Source organism: Thamnophis elegans, chromosome 2 (assembly GCF_009769535.1).
Source record: "Thamnophis elegans isolate rThaEle1 chromosome 2, rThaEle1.pri, whole genome shotgun sequence".
NCBI classification, from domain to species: Eukaryota; Metazoa; Chordata; class Lepidosauria; order Squamata; family Colubridae; genus Thamnophis; species Thamnophis elegans.
The window spans coordinates 156244671-156259625 of record NC_045542.1 but is presented as its reverse complement, the minus strand read 5'-3'; the positions used below and the strand labels follow the sequence as shown (position 1 = coordinate 156259625).

Below are 14955 nucleotides of genomic sequence, written 5' to 3'. Positions count from 1 at the left end.
AGGAATTCTGGGAGTTGAAGTCCACAAATCTTAAAGCTGTCAAGTTTGAACACCCCTGGGGGTTTTTTTCTAAAGGGTTAGGGGTGCAGGGGTCTTGTAACTTGACAGCTTTACAACTTGTGTGCTTCAAATGCCAGAGTTTCTGAGCCAACATTTTGGTTGCTAAGCAAGAGTGTTATTGAGATTCACCACATTTTACAAGTTGGCCATGCCCACCCAGTCACATGGCTGGCAAGCCACTCCCACCCAGTCACATGGCCAGTAAGCCACTCCCACAAAGCAGGCGACACCTACAGAAGAGGTTCTAAAAAAAATTGAAACCCACCACTGGTGTGTGTGCATACATATATACAATAAATACAATAAATAAATTGTAACTTGAGAAATGGGAAGACGAATAGCGCCCCTTATGGTCATTTGAAGAGCTTACAATTTCCACCTCCATCTTTTAATTACCAGACAAGTAAAATGACCTTTAGAGTTTCTGTTTTTAAGTGACTATGTAAACGTGGGTTATTACTATTTTGCAGATGGGGAGAGGCAACTTTCCCCAAAGTTGCACTCCGAATCCACCTCCGACAGATCAGGCTCTCTGCTGCTTTCTCTCTTTTATAATCTGCAACCACATGGGCTTGGAACCCGGCAGCAATCCTTCCTATGGGCCTAAAGCTTTGCCTTGTGCTTCCTTATGCATAGATAAGATGGGCTGTCCTCCTAACAAACTAGGGGGGCAGGGAGACCTAGTGGGATTTGCCAGGGTGGCCACTGGAAATGAAACTGGCCTAAAAAAAAACTATGCGATTGTTTCGGTTTTTTCAGTCCCACGCCTTCCTTTTGGTGCCCCTGCTGGGCCTGGCCTCAAGACCCCGGGAAGTGGCATCAGAAGTGGAAGGCTTTGGGGAGTCGGGCGCAACAGCCTCGCTTGGTCCATCGGTGGGAGACGGCTCCAGGACGGGGTCACCGCTGCCACCAGGCAGGGCCACTGGAGGCACCGGGCAGGGAATGACTGGATCGGTTACCGGCTCGGAAGGCATGCCAGGGACATGGCCGGACGGCACTGGCGCTCCAGGCTCCGGAGGGCCCCAGGGTGGGTGGCCGGACGCTGTGTAAGAGCTGTGATTGGCGTGAGTGCTCTGGGCAGGTGACTTCTGGCCCGCAAAGACCTCCGCGATGGCAGCCATGGCAGAAGTCTGCCTTCCCAGGAACTCCCCCAGGTCGCTGTGGGAGCGTTTGATGGCGTCGACCATCAGCTGCGCCGTGGCTCGATCCTGCCGCCGTTCCTGCTTGCGGTGCTGCCTTTCCTCCTGCCTGGCCATGTCAAAGGCCTTCAGGTCGTGACAGTGCAGGCCTCGCATGGCGTCCAACAACATGGAGGGGGCCCGGGAGGCCGACTCCACCAGCTGCATGCTGGTCTCCAAGCGCTGCTTCCGGTTCCTCATCCTCCGGTTCCTCATCCGTTCGGCGTTGGTGAGGGGCCTCCGGAACTCCTGGATGGGGCCTGAGGGGGAAGGGTTGGGATTGGGGTGGGGGAGGGAGGGAGGGAGGGCGGGAGGGAGGGAGAGATAGGTGGAAGATGCAGAAGGGGAGTGGGGAGGGAAACTATTAGATTTTTGCTGGAGACCTAAGATTTATAGCCGTGGAAATTGTTCCTCTCTTAAAAGTAAAGGTAAAGATTCCCTTTGCACATATACTATATTGCCAAAAGTATTCGCTCGCCCATCCAAATAATCAGAATCAGGTGATCCAATCACTTCCATGGCCACAGGTGTATAAAATCAAGTACCTAGGCATGCAGACTGTTTTTACAAACATTTGTGAAAGAATGGGTCGCTCTCAGGAGCTCAGTGACTTCTAGCGTGGAACTGTGATAGGATGCCACCTGTGCAACAAATCCAGTTGTGAAAGTTCCTCACTCCTAAATATTCCACAGTCGACTGTCAGCTGTATTATAAGAACGTGGAAGTGTTTGGGAACGACGGCAACTCAGCCACCAAGTAGTAGGCCACGTAAACTCGTCCAACATCAGTGTGCGACCTCACAAATGGAAGAATGGTCAAAAATTCCCATCAACACACTCCTGAACCCTGTGGACAGCCTTCCCAGAAAGAGTTGAAGCTGTTATAGCTGCAAAGGGTGGACTGACGTCATATTGAACCCTATGGATTAGGAATCGGATGTCACTTACAGTAAGTTCATATGCGAGAAAAGGCAGGTGAGCAAATACTTTTGGCAATATGGTGTATGTGCTAGTCGTTCCCCACTCTAGGGGGCTGATGCTCATCTCCGTTTCAAAGCCGAAGAGCCAGCGCTGTCCAAAGACATCTCCATGGTCATGTGGCCAGCATGACTAAATGCCGGAGGAGCAGGAAACGTTGTTACCTTCCCCACCAAAGGTAGTCCCTATTTTTCTACTTGAATTTTTACATGCTTTTGAATTGCTAGGTTGGCAGAAGCTGGGACAAGTCATAGGAGCTCATTCCGTTACGCAACGCGAGGGATTCGAGCCGTCCAGCTGCTGACCTTTCTGATCAACAAGCTCTGCATCTTAGTCACTGAGCCATCACGTCCCACACCCTAAAAAATTATTTAAAAAATAAAGCAATGTTGGGTTGTGTAGTTCAAAAGCCGAACACTGGGACCCCTTGGGAGATGCCTCCTGTGGGGTGGTTCACCTTCCAAGGAGCTCAAAAACACCTAGTGTCGATATCCCAAAGGTGCTGTTTTTTTCAAGAGGCAACTTTTTCTCTAAAGATGTTTCGATTCTCATCCAAGAAGCTTCTTGTTGTTTATTAGTTTTGTATGCCGCCCACTCCCGAAGGACTCCGGCCAGCTCTGAGGGTGAGAAGTGAAACATCTTCAAAGAAAAACCAGAAGGTCGAATTGCCTCTGGAAAAAGCACCTTTGGGACATGTTGTTGTAGGTATAGCCAACAGACCCACCACCACCAAAAAAAAATGAGGGAGGGAGAGAAAAGCTTCCTTGAAACACAGAAAAAGAATGGTACATTGGAGAGAGGCCTCACTTGACCGCTGATTATTTTAACAGGGTCAAAAGGTGGGAAAGACCCTGTGAATCTTCACGAGTAGGATGTTAAGCAACAAAAATGAGGAAATGGCATTCCTGCATAAGATTTTTCACGATTTCACGCTGAGGATGTAAGAAAATTGCATGAATCACCTCTTCCCAGAAAGCAACCAGTAATCTTCGTAGGGGTGCTTTCCTACTGAACGTGGACTTACAGCTAGTTCTCGACTTAATGACCGCAGTGGAGCCCAAACTGAGTGCTGAGTGAAACATCTGTTAAACGAGTTGGTCCCATTTTATGACTTTTCTGGCCTCAGTGGTGAAGTGGATCGCTACAGTTGTTCAATTGGTCAAACTGTCGTGAAATGAATCTGGCTTCCCCATTGACTCTGCTTGTCAGATGATGTGATCCCGGGACACTGCAACCGTCAGAAATGTGAGTCAGTTGCCAAGTGTCTGAATTTTGATCATGTGAGCATGGGGAGGCTACAACAGTCATTAAGTGTGAAAACCGGTCAGAAATCATTTTTTTTCAGTGCTGTTATAATTTTGAATGGTCATCAAACGGAACTGTTGTTAAGTCGAAGACTACCTGCGGTGGTTTCTTCCCTTTTACAGCCAAGATAGAAAACCACTTCTTAAAAAGCTAATTTTTAAAGACCGAATGAGAACTAGATCTATTCAAAGACCCCAAAAGATTAATTTTCCTGTTTTAGACATTCCTGCTGTTCTTTGGAAAGATGGAGCTCCAACCCCAAGACTCTCAGCTGGCACACATCACCTGAGGGAAGTTATGGAAGGTGGAGTCCCACCAGTAGAGGGAGCTCTGTCTCCCCTGGAAGATCAACTTACCGTAAGGGCGGAGGGTGGCACCATCGTCTGCCGCGGACTTCCTGCCAAGCGTCCTCTGCCGAGCGTGGGTTGGCATTCGCTCCACCACAATGGGATGGGGGGCCGGCTGTCCGATGGCAGGGTACTGGGACTGTGGTGCCAAGGGTGGGTACTGCATGGGCAATGCCACTGTGGGGTAATGGACCTGTGTCATGACAGAATACTGGACAGGTGGTGGCCGGGTAGGGTTCAACATCAAGTCCTCGAAAGACCACATCACCTGAAAATGACAACAGGGAGGTTAATTCCGGCTTGTTTCTATCTTGGGGAAATCTGCCCTGAGGGACCTGGATTTTGTATCAATCAATCAGAATAGAGCTAGAAGGAATCTTAGAGGTCTTCTAGTCCAGCCCCTGCTCAAGCAGGAGACCCTATACCAATTGAGACAAGTGTCTACCCAGTCTCTTCTTAAAACGCCTCCAGTGATGAAGCACCCATAGGCAAAACTGTTCTACTGGTTGATTGTCCTCACTGTTAGGCAGTTTCTCCTTGGTTCTAGAATGCTTCTCTCCATGATTAGTCCCCCCCCCCCCCCGTTGCTTCTTGTCTTGCTTTCTGATGCTTTGGAAAACAGAATCAGAATCAGAATCAGAATCGAGCTGGGAGGGACCTTGGAGGTCTTCTATTCCAACCCCCTGCTCAGACTAGGAGATCCTATAATATACCATTTAAGACAAGCAGCCGTCCTGTCAGCCTCTGTTTTGCTGCTTGCTTTCAGCTGTCATTGAAATGGGGACAGGGTGCATGGTATTTGGGTGGGAAAGTATTCAGTGCAGGAGTGACTGTGAAAAGGGAGTGTTCACACCATCTACTGTGCATGTGCAGATGGAGGATTTGCCACCAAGGCCAACTGTCCAGCATACCAACCTGATGATGTTTTTTGAAGTTGTCTCCCTATGGGATGGGGTTAACAGGGGGAGGGAGTTGGGTCACGTATTGATATCTATGATTATGTGCGCTTTTGCCTCAGATCTTGCTTTGCTTAGCTGCTATCTACTCATGACCAGTGAAAGTACTCTTAATTCTGCAAAATGGAGTTGAGTGGTTTCTTTCTTGGTTAGTGAGAGAGGCCGCCGTGACACGTCCAGTCTCTTAAAACCTCCAGTGATGAAGCACCCACCACTTCTGGATGCAAGATGTTCCACTAGTTTATTGTCTTCACTGTCAGGAATTTTCTCCTCAATTCCAGGTTGCTTGTCTCCTCCATTAGTTTCCATCCGTTGTTTCTTGTTCTGCTTTCAGATGCTTTGTGGAATAGGTTGATCCCCCCTCTCTTTGTTGTGGCAGCCCCTCAAATACTGAAATACTGTTATCATGTCACCCCTAATTCTTCTTTTCTCTAGACTAGTCAAATCCAAACCCTGCAACCATTCTCCCTATGTTTTAGTCTCCAGGCCTTTTAATCGTTGCTACGCTTCTAGATGCTTGTTAATAACTAAATAAAATATACACCCACTCTCTCTTCAATTATCTTCACTTCCACAAATTAGTTTGATCCTGCTTTAAGATACAGGCAAGTCCTCGAACCTGCAACCGTAATGGTGCCTGCCATTTACGACCGCTTTTTGTGGTGGTCGTTAAGTGACTCTGGTCATTAACTGAACACCACGATCATTACGCAAACCCATTGATCGCTATGGGGGCATTTTGGCTGAAAAACAGAAGCAAACGCCATCACAAATTGTGGATGCTGCAAATAGCCATAAGGGAGGCTGGTTGCCAAGGGTCCAAAAGGCAGTCATGTGTTATGGGGGGACGGGGAGGGGCGTGGCCATCAGAACTTTTATAATCAGGCTGTTGTCAGGCCTGCAGTTATATCCCTTTTAGGATCTTTGGCCTGCCACACACTCTCTTATTTCATTATGCTCTTTCATTAGTGTAGTAGTTGGGAGGGGGGAATAGAAAGGAGTAGAATTGTGGAATGTGTTGTTGTCATTCTTTTCTAGAAGCCCAAGGTCATCTTTTGCCTCCGCACCTCTGCACCTGACCGGAAGCACCTGGGCGGAGATGCCAGTGTGGAAGAAGAAGATTGGACAAAGTGATGGATTTGTGGGTATGGGGACAAGATCATGAACTTTCAACTGGGTGGGAATCTTAGGTAACTTCCAGAATTGGGATTCCACAGATGGATGACTTATTAAATTGGAACTTTAAGGATCGCTTTGCCTTGGACTCTGATTTAATTCTGCATGATACTTGGAACACTGTGGTATCTGTCATACCTTTCAATGGTTGCCAAGAAACTGCTCATAAGTCAAGGACGACTTGCTAATGGTTAATCACTATATCTATTTCACTCCTGGCATCCTCTGTTCACAGTTTCATTGCTTGTTGTGGTTTCCATATTTTACATCAAGGGTCCCTAACTGTCCGGTCTACAGATTGGCACCGGCATGCTAGAAACCGGGCCGCACAAACAAGCAAAACCCCATCCACGGGATTTAGGCAGCATATTAAAAACAGGGCCTCTCTCCATGGAAGCGGTCCCTGGTGCCCAAAAAAGTGGTGGGGAGGGGTCTCTGTTCGTAAGCTAGGAAAAAAAGTGGGAAAGATAGCTTCACCACCAGATGGATTCGCAACTGGCTGACAAACCGTACTCAATGAGTAGTCCTTAAAGTCTCTACATGGAGAGAAGTAAGCAGTGGGGTATCACAAGGTTCTGTCTTAGGCCCAGGACTCTTCAATATCTCCTTAAATGACTTAGATGAGGGAATAGAAGGGGAATTTACCAAATTTGCAGATGATACTAAGCTGGAAGGAATCGCTAACACCCTAGAAGACAGGCTCAAGAGTGAAGAGAAGGACCAGGGGAGGCATAAATAGCAGTCTTCCAATATTTGAGGGGCTGCCACAGAGAGGAGGGGGTCAAGCTATTTTCCAAAGCACCTGAAGGCCACACAAGGAACAATGGATGGAAACTGAGCAAGGAGAGATTCAACCTGGAAATAAGGTGAAATTTTCTGACTGTAAGAACAAACAACCAATGGAACATGAGGAACAACTCCTGATGGAACAACCAATGGAACAACTCCCACAACTTCAGACGTTGTGGGAGCTTCATCACTGGAAGCTTTGAAGAAGAGATTGGACTGCCATATGTCAAAAATGCTTGAGCGGGGGGCAGTTGGACTAGTTGACCTTCAAGATCCCTTCCAACTCTGTTAATCTACCCAAGGAACAACGATGGTTTATGAGCAGGTAGACAATAGGGCCATGTTGGTTACCTGTGGCTCTTTCCTTTGGGTCTCTCTGTGCCGCACCAAGAACTCTTCCGAAAAGGCCACTGCTTGGCTGCAGGTCTCTGGGCCCCGTTCCCGGACCCAACTCTGCATCTCCTGGGGGAGGATGGTCAGGAATTGCTCCAGGATCAGCAACTCCAGGATCTGCTCTTTGCTGTGTCTCTCTGGCTGGAGCCACTCGTGGCAAAGCTCCTGCAGCTGCCGACAGGCTTCGCGGGGGCCCTCGGCCACTTGGTAGCGATGCCGCCGGAAACGCTGGCGCCGGATCTCCCCACTGGCCGTCCTTTCGTTCGGAGGCTCTTCCTTGATGCCCCCGTAGCTCCTCTGTTCTCGGTGCTCCTGGCTGCTATAGACCGTTTGAGTCCCCCTGCTCAGGCTGGCCAAAGTCTCGCCTCCCCATCCTCCCGAGGGCCAGTGGCTCGGGTTGGGCAGAGCCTCGTATGGGGCCTGGAAAGAGCTATTGTCCCACGTCAGGGGTTTGGCTAGAGCTGGGTTTCTCCACCCTGATGGAGAAAACTGCCGCCTGGGGGGAGCCCAGTGATGGGGCGGCAATAATTCATCCGGCTCCTGTTTGACATGGCACGAAGCCTCTCCGGATAAGAACTCCCGGGTGGAGCCGATCTGAAGGAAGCGCGTGACTCCGCCCCGCCCCATCTCTTCCGCGACTGTGTCCTCCCTCTTCAAGGCCGGCTGTGGGCTCGGCTTGGCAGCCCCCTGCAGCTGGAGGTGAAGGGCAGTGGTTTCCCCTCTCCCCGATGCCATTTTGTCCCCCGCAAGGGAGGCCCGCGTCTCACCTCGGGATGAGCGAGGTGAGGCCCTGGGGCCCTGGCAGGGAGGATGGCTGGCCCTGCCCGGCGGCCAGCGGGGAGTGCAGTGAGAACTGCAGGGCACGGAGAAGATTTTGCCTATGGGTTCCTTGTGTAAGGGAGGGGAGGGGGAGCAGCTCAGGCTCACCCACCCCCTCCGCCCTCTCAAAGCGGGAAAAGCAATCGGACCCCCGAACTCAAGGGCTGCCTTTCAGCCTTGCCGCTTGCCCTACGACAGAAGCAGCCAGGGCATCGATGGCTGGGTCAAAACAGAAAGCATCGTTCCCAGGCAGGAGCTCATGATCACCATGAGAAGTAGCGGCGGCCCGTGGAGATTTCTGGCTCCCTAAAAACCTAAGAGACATAAAATGTTGGAGAAAAGGCTGTTATTACTAATTCATGATTTAATTCAGCTGCTTCCATCCCACCATTCCAGAAAGAGATAGAGATGAGGATTGTTTAGCCATCTGGACTCTTGAAGGGTGAAATGTTTAACAGGAACCAGCTAAAGCAGATGCAACTTTTAGCATGTTTGTGTAGTTGCCCCATGCAACTGCTTCCTAATCTTAGGGAAGGAATAACAGAATAACAAGAGCTGGAAGGGACTTGGGAGGTCTTCTAGTCCAACCCAACCCCCTGCTCTACAGGAGACCCTATACTGTTCCAGACAAATGACTCTCCAGTCTTTAAACATTTAAAAATATTGATTTAAACTCATGTTTGGTTTAAAATAGTATTCTTCAATCCCATGTTGGCTACAGAATTAACAGAGGGATAGAATCAAGATCATGTGAATACCACTTGATAATACCTTGGGGTAAGCCACACTTGGAATACTGCATCCGGTTTTGGTCACCACAACATAAATAAGATGTTGAGATTGTAGAAAGAGTGCAGAGAAGAGCAACAAAGAGGATTAGGGGGACTGGAGGCTAAAACATATAAAAAACAGTTGCTGGAATTGGATATGTCTACTTTAACGCAGTGGCTCAGTGGCTAAGACACTGAGTTTGTCGATCAGAAAGGTCGGCAGTTTGGCGGCCCCTAACGGTTCGAAAGCATGTAAAAATGCAAGTAGAAAAAATAGGGACCACCTTTGGTGGGAAGGTAACAGTGTTCCGTGCGCCTTCGGCATTTAGTCATGCCGGCCAGATGACCACGGAGGCATCTTCAGACAGCGCTGGCTCTTCAGCTTTGAAACAGAGATGAGCACTGCCCCCTAGAGTCAGGAACAACTAGCACAAATGTGTGAGGGGAACCTTTACCTTTACTTTAATGAAAAGAAGGACTAGGGGAGACATGATAACTGTGTTCCAGTATCTCAGAGGTTGCCACAAAGAAGAGGGAGTCAAGCTAATCTCCAAAACACCTGAGGGCAAGGTAAGAAGCAATGGGTGGAAACTAATCAAGGAGAGAAGCAACTTAGAACTGAGGAGAAATTTCCTGACAGTTAGAACAATTAATCAGTGGAACAGTTTGCCTCCAGAAGTTGTGAATGCCCCAACACTGGAAATTTTTAAGAAGAGACTGGATAACCATTTGTCTGAAACAGTATAGGATTTCCTGCCGAAGCAGGGGGTTGGACTAGAAGACCCCCGAGGTCCCTTCTAACTCTGTTATTCTATTGTATTCTACTATATAGGCTTGTCTTGATCAGCAAAACACATGGTTATCTGAGGTCAGGAAAAGTCTTCACTGTGTACCCAGGAAATGCATTTCTCTCACCCTGGGGAGTCATAACTGAAGATCAACTGCAGAAGCAACTTGTGGAAAGGAGACAAGAACAGTATGTACCCAAAGATGACATAAAAGAACAAAAGGAAATTGTGAAAGGAAGTAGATAGTATCAGAAAGGGGGGGGTAGCAGAGTGTGCCAGGTGGCGGTTAACCTCATAAGAAAGAATGATTGGGATAGGTGCCAAAAGAGAACATATGGAAGAGACCTTTGAGGCCTTCTAGTACAAACCTTCTAGTTCAAGCAGGAGACCATATGTCAGCCCTGCAATTATATTCCTTTTAGAATTTTGGCCTGCCGCACTTTCTCTTATTTCATTATGCTGTTTCATTAGTATAGTTGATGGGAGGGGGGAATAGACAGGAGTAGGATTGTGGAATGTATTGTTTTCATTCTTTTCTAGAAGGCAAGGTCATCTTTTGTCTCCACACTTTTACACCTGACCAGAAGCAGCTGGGTGTGGATGCCAGCGTGGAAGAAGAAGATTGGACCATGTGATGGATTGTGGGTGTGGGGTCAAGATCATGAACTTTTAACTGGGTGGAATTCTGATGTCATTTCCAGAATTGGGATTAACACAGATGTGCTAAGATGTCTACTTTATTAAATTGGAACTTTAAGGATCGTTTTGCCTTGGACTCTGATTTAATTCTACACGATACTTGGAACACTGACACCATATATCACTACAGGAAAATGGTTGTCTTAAAAGCCTCCAGTGATGGAGCACCCACAACTTCTAAAGGTAAGCTGTGCCACTGATTAATTGTTCTCGCTGATAGGAAATATCTCTTTAATTCTAGGTTGGTTCTCTCGTTGATATGTTTCCATCTATGAGTGTTTGTCTTGCCCTCAGGTGGTTTGGAACATAGGTCTCCCTCCTCTTCTTTGTGATAAATCTCTCACATACAGGGTAGTCCTTGTCTTACCACAGTTCATTTAGTGACTGTTCAAACTTACAAACTGCACTGAAAAAAAAAGTGACTTGGGACCATTTTTTTACACTTGTAGCATCCCCGTGATCATGTGATCAAAATTCAGAGGCTGGGCAACTGCTTCCTACTTATGACCATTGCGGTGTCCCAAAGTCATGTGCAAACTTTTGATAAGCAAAGTCAATGGGGAAGTCAGATGCTTTTAAAAAAACTGTCATCATCAATTGCAGGGATTCACTTAACAACTGTGGCAAGAAAGGTCATAAAATGTGGGGGGGGGGATCACTTAACTGTCTCGCTTAGTAACAGAAATGTTGACCTCCTTTGTGGCCGTAAATCGAGCACTACCTGTATTGGAAGACCACCATTGTTATGTTTTAGCTTCCAGTCCCCTAATCATCTTCTCTTTCTAGAGATTCAACATCTTTTGTGTCATAGTGATTGAAACTGAATGAAGTATTCCAAAAGTGACTTTACCAAAGCAGTGTAAAACAGTACTATAACCACATGATCTCGATACTCTCTCTCTCTCTGTTGATGCAGCCTACGGCTTTTTTTGGCAACTGCAACACACTGCTGGCTCATATTTAAGTGGCTATCCACTAGGCAATACTAAAAAGCAGAGACATCACCCAACAAAAGTGTGTATAGTCAGGCTATGGTTTCCCCAGTTGCAATGTATGGCTGTGAAGGCTGAGCACCAAAGAACTGAGGCCTTTGAACTATGGAGAAGATTCCTGCGAGTCCCTTGGACTGCAAGGTGATCCAACCGGTCAGTCCTAGAGGAGATCAACCCTGACTGCTCTTTAGAAGGCCGGATCCTGAAGAGGAAACTCAAATACTTTGGCCACCTAATGAGAAGGAAGGACTCACTGGAGAAGAGCCTCATGCTGGGAAAAATTGAGTGCAAAAGAAGAAGGGGACGACAGAGAATGAGGTGGCTGGATGGAGTCACCAAAGCAGAAGGCGTGAGCTTAAATGGACTCCAGAGGGTGGTAGAGGGCAGGAAGGCCTGGAGGAATGTTGTCCATGGGGTCACGATGGGTCAGGCATGACTTCCCAACTAACAACAACAACAACGACTCCTAGATCCCTCTCAGTTATTGCTGTTGAGTCAGGTACTTCCTATTCTATATCAATGCATTTGGTTTTTCTTGCCTAAGTGTAAAACCTTCCTTTTCTCAACACCAAATCGCATTTTGTTGGATAGATACCCGTGTTCAAGTCTGTCAATATATATTTTTTAGAGCTTAAGCCTATCTAAATTATGTTGGCTCTTTCCTCCCCAGCTTGATATCTGCAAATTTGATAAATAACCCTTCTATTGCTTCATCTAAACCGTTTATGAAGCTGTTGAAGAGTCCTGGGACTAAGACAGAACCCTGGGGTACCCCACTGCCTACTCACAGAAATGGAAAAAAGAGCAACGGTCAGAACTCCTGCAGTATTTCTGCAAAGTGGAACAATCAACTGTAAAGAAATAGTGATTTCTCCTTATTTGGCTGCTAATTGGCTTTAGGCAATAGCATCATTGCATAATCTTGATGTTGGTCTGTGCAGGCAAAGGTAACGTTATCTTGCCTTTCCTTTGTACCCCGCATATTTCCTTTGTACCTCGCATATTATTTCCTCTCTTCTTGTCACCCAACCACTTCTGCTTTTATTACATTGCTCATATGACAGCGTGCTAAAACTGGCTAGCCAACAGACAGACGAAGATATAGCAGGCCGGGCTGCCATGTCTTTTATTGGTATATTCTGCATTTTATCTATTTTATTATAAGACACTTCGAGTTTCATGTGTGAGATGAGCATCCCTATAAAACCAATTTATTTATTCATGCATTCCATTTGCATGTCTCCAACCTCTGCAAGGGACTCTGGGCAGTAAACAATCTGTCACTCGATTCCCATCATAAAGTCAAAAAAAAAAATACACAACAGCCAAGAGGATCGTTATCATCGTCTTCATCATTTCTTCTAATAAAGGATTCTATTCTAATTCTATTCTATTGTTATGCTACAGATAGTCCTCGACTTACAATAGTTCCCTTAGTGATAAATGGCACGGAAAAGTGTGACATGACCATTTTTCACACTTATGATCCCTGCAGCCAACCCTGGGTCACGTGATTTATATACGGATGCTTGACAACTGATCCACATTTACGATCGTTGTAGTGTCCTGAGGTCATGGGATCCCCTTTTGCAACCACCTGTCAAGCAAAGTCAATGGGGAAACCCTAGTTTCACTTAATAATGGTGTTACTGATTTAACAACTGCAGTGATTCACTTAACAAACATTGCAAGCAAGAAATATCGTGAAACAGGGCAAAATTACACTTAAACCTCTCTCTTAGCAACATATATTTTGAGTGGCCCTAAGTTGAAGACTACCTGTATTCTATTGCTAGGATCCTTCTATTGCTATTCTATTGCTATCGCTACTCTATTTCTATGCTATTCTATTGTTTTTAAATCTATTGCTTTGCTATTTCTAGTCTATTCCTGCTGCTGTTGTTGTTGTTAATTGCGAAGTCGTGTCTGACCCATTGCGACCCCATGGACGACATTCCTCCAGGCCTTCCTGTCCTCTACCATCCTCTGGAGCCCATTTAAGCTCACGCCTTCTGCTTCGGTGACGTCATCCAGCCACCTCATTCTCTGTCGTCCCCTTCTTCTTTTGCCCTCAATCTTTCCCAGTCTATTCCTATTCTATTAGCAAGAGCACTTACTTATATACCACTTCATAGTGCTTTCACAGCCCTCTCTAAGCAGTTTATAGAGTCAGCCTATTGACCCCAACAATCTGGGTCCTCATTTTACCCACCTTGGAAGGATGGACGGCTGAGCCTGGTGGCAGTCGAACTGCAGAGCTGCAGCTAGTAGTCAGCTGAAGTAGCCTGCAGTACTGCACTCTAACCACTGTGCCACCTTGACTATTGCTATTCTATTGCTATTGTTATGCTGTTCTATTGCTATGTTATTTCTATTCTATTTGTATTTATATTTATATTGCCATTCTATTCCCTATTCCTATTCTATTCTTCAGTGATGTTCTGTCCTAATGTAGCTGTTACAATAACAGCAGTCCTGAATTCCACGAGACTGGTTTCTTAACCTGGTCTACTGCTGTAACAGTAGCACAAATTGGGGGGGGGGGGGTCACTCCCAGCAAGGCATTTGGAGAAGGGGCGCTGAGCTTGTCTATCAGAAAGATCGGCGGTTCGAATCCCTAGTATACGTCTCCTGCGTGAGCAGGGGGTTGGACTGGATTGCCTCCAAGGCCCCTTCCAAACTCTGTCACTGTTACACTAGGGTGGGACTTTCTTGCTTTGGGGTGGGGCGAGCTTCACTCCTTTCAATACGCCCACCTTAACCGGCGCCCTGTCAGGATTGGGGAGGGAAGGGAGAGCTGGACTACAAATCCCATCACCTCCAGCTGGGAAGGATGGGCTCTGCATCCTATAGAATTGGAATGCACCGAATTGTTGGGAAGCCCACCCACCCCCGCCCCTTCGCTGCAGTGCAGGCCCGTCCCACCCAGTCTCCTCCCGTTTCGCCGCCTCGCCGAAACTCACCGTCTGCCAAGCGGAAGACCCGCAAACGGGCCGCCCCTCCCCCCCTCCGCCGCCCAGCGTTCGACTTCAGACAATCCGACAGGCTTTGGCGGCTGCCACTTCCTCCCAGCCGAGAGGCACGGACAGGAAAGGGAAATGCGCCCCGGCGACGCCGCTCACGCTTCCGGGCTACTCTAGGCGAAGCCACATTGTGGTTTTAACTCTTTCAGAAGGCACCTTGCAACCGAATAAGACAGTTGGAACTTCTGATTCTTGGTGAATGAAAGAGGGGGATTGCTTTTATTGCTCCCCTCGACACTCACTTAATTTTCTTTTACATTCCCGGATATAGAGTCCTAAATCGCTTAATTACCCTGCCTGCTTTAATTTTACGGGTGAAATGTTGTATTAGGTTGCTTTTCTGATCTCAGGTTGAGAGACCGTTTGCTTTGCACTAAGAACTCGGCTCATGCTCAGGAACACACTCACTAGGGGAAGATATCTAAGGATGCCTCCTCATCAGGTCTGTATGGGTTGTGATCAGGCACACTCATCAATTGAAGGACAAGGCATTCTGTGCTTGTTCAATGAGTCTTGCTTTGCTTCCAGGAATCAAAATGACAAGTGGCAATTTAGGCTATTGAATTTGGCAGTCCATATGAAAGCATCAGAGATTTATTTATCCATCCATTTGTTTACCCATCCATTCATTTATTCACATTTGTTATAGCTGCCAATTCCAATAGACTCTTGAACAGGTCCAG

General features: G+C 47.2%; 1 protein-coding gene across 1 annotated transcript; it reads right to left on the bottom strand.

The window, feature by feature from the left end:
* Positions 1 to 304: 304 nt before the first annotated feature.
* Positions 305 to 14320, bottom strand: LOC116504761. Its single transcript, XM_032211985.1, has 4 exons — positions 14213 to 14320; positions 7140 to 8314; positions 3877 to 4135; positions 305 to 1498 (listed from the first exon to the last, which is right to left on the bottom strand). The coding sequence occupies exons 2-4, from the start codon at positions 7914 to 7916 to the stop codon at positions 816 to 818; spliced, it is 1719 nt and encodes a 572-aa protein (XP_032067876.1). The 5' UTR covers positions 7917 to 8314; positions 14213 to 14320; the 3' UTR covers positions 305 to 815.
* Between the last annotated feature and the right edge of the window lie 635 nt (positions 14321 to 14955).